This window comes from Mustela lutreola, chromosome 11, assembly GCF_030435805.1.
Source record: "Mustela lutreola isolate mMusLut2 chromosome 11, mMusLut2.pri, whole genome shotgun sequence".
Classification (NCBI taxonomy): Eukaryota; Metazoa; Chordata; class Mammalia; order Carnivora; family Mustelidae; genus Mustela; species Mustela lutreola.
The window spans coordinates 92,361,849-92,367,107 of NC_081300.1; the positions used below are offsets into that span (position 1 = coordinate 92,361,849).

General features: G+C 51.8%; 1 protein-coding gene across 1 annotated transcript; it reads right to left on the reverse strand.

Moving 5' to 3' along the window:
• Window positions 1-103: 103 nt before the first annotated feature.
• On the reverse strand, window positions 104-5,008 carry RITA1 (RBPJ interacting and tubulin associated 1). The gene is made up of 4 exons (XM_059139463.1): window positions 4,734-5,008; window positions 4,417-4,559; window positions 3,678-4,040; window positions 104-1,171 (listed from the first exon to the last, which is right to left on the reverse strand). The coding sequence occupies exons 3-4, from the start codon at window positions 3,983-3,985 to the stop codon at window positions 664-666; spliced, it is 816 nt and encodes a 271-aa protein (XP_058995446.1). The 5' UTR covers window positions 3,986-4,040; window positions 4,417-4,559; window positions 4,734-5,008; the 3' UTR covers window positions 104-663.
• Window positions 5,009-5,259: the final 251 nt, after the last annotated feature.

A 5,259-nucleotide genomic window follows, 5' to 3' on the forward strand; every position in this document is an offset into this window, starting at 1 on the left:
AGTTTCTGCCACTTCACCGTATTTTTTAACTTTGTTATTTAATTCAACCCAGGCCTATGTTGGTCCTTACCCTAAGGAAAATAAAAATTAGTCAAGGCATGTCTTTGATGAGCTACTGATACATTTTTAATATGTGAAAATAAATACATGATTATTAAAATAAAAACATGTCCACCCACGTGTCACCCAGCTCCTCTGCTCCCCATGGTCCATTCACTGTGCCTGGGAAAACTCCAGATTCAGCTGGAGACGCATCTTGACCAGGAAACTTGGCTGGAAGGAAGAAGGGACCCACCAGATTGGTGATCGTGCCACTTACCCACCTGTAGCAGCAAGAGGATGTTGTGGGAGTGATGGGGGAGTGGTGGACCCCTCCCAGGGGCACTCTAGGTTGGCACTCATACAGCCGGTAGCTCTAGCAAGAGTGGAACAGACATCTCAAGGGGCAGCCGTGAATCCCCATGGTGGTTAGATAGGAAGAAACTGGCAGTTGTCAGCATAAAGGGAGGCACTGCCCACTCTCGCTATGTCTGCCCCCATCCCCCACTCCTGAGCACATCTCCAGTGCCTCATGGTTACCTAGGAGACTCTGGTCTGCCCTCCTCTGAAACTGGGCCCCTCACAGTAACCCTGCGGGCAGACCTGATGAGAGGACCAAGAAACTCATTTCCAAGGGGGCTTCGGTTTCTGGGAGGCCCCACCTTGCTGAGGGGCGGCTGGCACTGAAACACGAACCGAGCGAGCCCTGGGCGTCACTAGGGGGCTCTGGAAGGTCACCCCTGACGGGAAAGGCCTGGGATCCCGAGGCCCGCTGGCGTGGGGGGCACTGGCGGGTGGGCGACCAGTGCTGGGGACATTCAGGTGTGTGAGGGAATGAGAACGCTCCCGCCTCCGAGGCTGTGGAGAGTCTAACCCACCCCTGCACAGCTTCTGGGAGTCTGCCGTCACTGTGGGCTCTGTCTTCAACGGACCAGCTGGGTGAATGGCTCGCAGTGGGGTCTCCCTGGGGCGGGATGAGTAGCTGCCCCTAGGGGTGGCTGGGGGGGTCCAGAAGAGGGCATGGAGTTTGGCAGCGCCCCCCTTTGCCATCGACGGGCCTTCCCAGGTGGTGCCCTCGGGTCGGGAGCCAAACAGCGACTCATCACAGTAAGAAGGAGTGTGGCTGATCAGTCTGGCAAAGGGAAAAGAAATGCAGTGAGCTGGGGGAATGAACAAACCCTAAAAACCTTAAGCCCCCATCCCCTGCCATCTGCAGTGGCAGCAAGGGCTGCCTCTATATCCCAAAGTCCCTGTCTCCTAGCCTGGCATTAACAGTGAGGCCACAGCCCCATGTCTGTTGTTTTTCCCCTGCCAAGGAGCCAGTCTCCTGCACCCTGACCTCCCCCTTTCCCTTATGCATGTCCAGGCCTGGCTAATTTGCATATTCCATCTTCCTGGCCACACTGATTGGCTTGGGAAAGGCCACAGGACTCATTCCATCCAATGAGCGCCTGCCTTAGGACTCTTGTTGAACTACTAAGAAAGATGTTTGCCAACTGGCCCTCATAAGCCGGCCTCCAACAACAATTTGAGCCCTTGACAAACAAGCCTTAAACATCCTTTTTCTGCTGAAGCCAGTTTGGGCAAGTTTTCTGTCACTTGTATCTCAGAGTCCCAGTTCATAGAGCCCCAATCTTACAGTCTTTACTTTTTTTTTAACCTCCAATTTTCCTTCTCCCTAGTGGCCTTGTCAGCCAAGCTCTCTGCAGCCCTGTGGTCACTGTATTTGAAATGACACAGGGTGGTGCCTGGCCTTGAGAGGGCACTCACTTTGAACTTGTGTTACAATGCTGACCTTGCCTCATCACTAGAGAAGTTTTTTGGAAATGTTTGAGTATTTATTGAGGGCTCTTTAAGTGCAGACCCAGAACTCAGCCTGCCATGGGCATCATCTCATTATTTCTCACAAACGTCCACAGGAGGGAGATATGATAATCCCATCTTACAAACAGAAAAAGGAGGCATAGGGAGGGGAAGCCCCGCTCCTTTCATCAGCAAGAGGGTGGAGACAAGATTCAAATCCAGCCTTGCTCAAGGACCCAAGCTCTAGGATCAGCCTGTCAGGTATAAGAGACTTCTAAGCTTCTCCCTTTTAATGAGATTCACTCAGCAACTATTTTTTTCTATTAATCTCACAAATATTCACAGCATGCCAGTGAGGTGTCAGCTCCATGTCTTTTGGCCAGGACTGAAAGTGCTTCTGTGTTCAAACCCCAAGTCTTTGAAAAGTCCACTTTTTGCCACTTGATTTAATTGCTCAAACCATAGCCGCTTGTTGCCTAGGTCTGTCTGGCGCCAAAGGTTTTACTCAGTAGCATCTCTCTCTCTCATGCACCTTCTCACTTGACACTCTCTACCCGTCAGCATCATGCACAAAATTCCATCCTCCAGGACAGCATGGAGTTGACCTCCCTTGTCATGGACACTATACCTCTGTGAATGTGGCCCATACTTACATCAGCGTTTTCAGCTACGTTGTAGGTGGCAGTGTCGCTAATGTCAACCTGACCCAACTTTACAACCCCTACATCAAATGCATGGCACTCAAGCTGGCATAATAATAAGAGACTCTTGCTTTTTCTCTCACTGAATTTTATCTCCTTAAATAGGGACCCATTCCCACTGTACTTCGTTCCACCAATCCATGTCCCTCCTGGCTTGGAATGGACCCTAAATAGGATTGGCTGGTTGTTATAGACTGAAGTACGTCTTCCCGAAATTCACACTGAATTGGAAAGACATAATTAGGTTTAAACGCGGTCCTATAGGTAGGCTGTAAAGCAATAGGGCTGCTGTCCTTGTAAGAAGCGGGAAGACCCCACGAATGTACATGCTCACAGAGAAAAGGTCATATAAGAACAGGGCGAGAAAGTGACTCTCTGTAAGCCAAGGATAGGTTTCAGCCTTCTAGTACCTTGAACTTGGACGTCTAGCTTGTAGAACTGTGAGAAAACAAATTCCTGTTGTTTAAGCTTCCCAGTCCATGGTATTTTATTATAGTGGCTATAAATGACTAATATTCTAATCTTCAGTGTTTTGTCCAAACCACTGAGAAAAATTAACAAGAGCGAGCCCTGTGGCCCACCAGTAGGCACATCCCTCCAGGCTGATACCAACCTGAAATAATCCAAATAACCTAATTCATTAACTTACAATAATAACTATCAGCATTAACTCTGTTTTTCTAGCTTGTTCATGAAAAGGCGGCAAAAACCATTTCCGAAACAACTTGCTGAGACTGGGACCCACCACGTCTATGTCATTTCATGGATCAACCACATTAATTTTCTTACGCAAACTGGCTCTGTGATCTTGCTCTGTGATCACCTGACACCCTCCCACACACACACCGTGGACCTCACTGGCTTGGTCTGTGGCATTTGGAAATGGATGTTCAACCATAGTTACCATCACTTACTGAGAGCTTCCTGTCAGGGTACTATGCCAAGCCCTCTATACTCCTCACTTCATTTATTCTCAATAATCCCACTAGGTCCCATTTTCCACATCAGGAAACTGCAGCTCAGAGAGGTCAAGGTACTCGCCCAAAGTCACACAGCATATCAACAGCAAGGCTCTAATAGGAACCCAGGTGGCTTCATGGGTACAGGAATGAGTGTATCACCCTATCCTGTTACCTGTATTTGTTCTTCTTCCTTGGTGTGAGGGTTGGGGTGCTGCCCCTGGAGGAGGTCTCACAGCTCCCATTGGTCCCTGAGGCCCGTGATGTCCCTGTGCCCACTCCACTGGTTCTGTTAGTCTTCTCCACCCAGGGTGGGTCAAAGTCTGGTGGTGTGGGCCGGGTAGACGCAGGGCTGCCAAACAAAGACTCATCCACATATGACGCCCTAGCCTTGACCCGGTGGCTGCCCCGGCAACGATGCTGAAGATGAAGGGTCTGCATCCCACTGACGGCCAGCTCCACAGGGGTCTTCATGCTGCCCATGGTTCTGCGTGATAGCAGGCATGCTTTGCCTGCCAGGTCCTGCTTCCAGGGCTCCCTGTGAAAGGGGGTCAGGGTGGCACCCGTCCACTTGTCAGTCCCAGCAGAGGAAGATTAGTCTGTCTCTTAAGTTCCCAACCCAAGGACAAAAGGGGAGCTGCCAGTCCCAGGGGACACTTCAGAAATGTGTTCATCTGTCTTTTGGCTGTCAGAACAAGAGGAAGAAGAGGTGCTACTGGCAAATATTTAATGAATATATATGCATTCCTAGCATACAATGCTCAGTGTTGAACGCTAGGGGGATGAAGAGATGGGGCCTGTACCTATTTTGGCACCAATGAGAAAACTTAGCATGGTGGGATGGGGAGACAGGGCAGGTCCTTATATCCTGTATATGTTTATGGGGTGAACAACCAGCATTATCTCATGCCTACCTTGTGCAAAAAGCTTTGCAAGCATTGTTTCATTTAATCCTCGTAATAGTCCTTTGAAGCAGCTTTGGTTATGTCCATTCTACAGATGACAAAACTGAGACTTCAGAAGCCCACGTCACACCTGTAAGTCGCACCTAATAAAGCTAGAACAGTAGAAGAGAAATCAGAACCTGACAGAGGAGAGCAGAGTTTATGCACTTAACCATTCTACGACTGGCGGGTCACACCCATCCCTCCAATTGCCCCATATTCCCCGCTCCCCAAGTCAGTGCCCGGTTTATATCCGAGGTCCCTACATGCTTGACTTATCTTCCTACCTGAGCATCTCCGTTCCAGGATGCCGGCTGCAACCTCAGCGCCCCCTCCTCACCAGGTCTGGACTCCGCGGCAGATGTCTCCGAGAACTCTGTTTATCTGCAGCCGAAACCCCGGGAGTCCGGGAGCCCTGGAGCCCAGGTACCTCGAGCGGTCTCACACCCCTCGCCCCAGCCCCAGCCCCAGCCCCAGCCCCGGGAACCGCAGGGACCGACTCACGCCGCAGGCCAGGTCCTAGAGACGCGTGATCCGCGCGCGCAGCCCACGGCAACCAGCAAGGGGCGGGGCGGGGCGGGGCGGGGCGGCGCGGCCGGAACCATCAGCACCGGGGGGGAGGGCACCCCGTTCCGGACGGCCCCGGCGTTTCCTCGAAGCCTCGGAGAAGGCCCGCTCAGGCCAGTCAGGGATGTGTCCGGGCATGCGCGCCAATCCTCCTGGGTCTACAGGTGAGGTAGTGGGCGGGGTGTGTGTGGGGGAGCCCGCATAGACGCGGTGCCCCCCTCCCGGCCGCACCGTTGGTACTTCCCC

Excerpts from the sequence above, each read along its gene's own strand:
- RITA1 (XM_059139463.1), bottom strand. The coding sequence starts at position 3,985 with ATGGGCAGCATGAAGACCCCTGTGGAGCTGGCCGTCAGTGGGATGCAG. Across the intron at positions 1,172-3,677 it reads AGGAAGAAGAACAAATACAG|ACTGATCAGCCACACTCCTT; the intron begins GTAACAGGATAG and ends TCCCTTTGCCAG.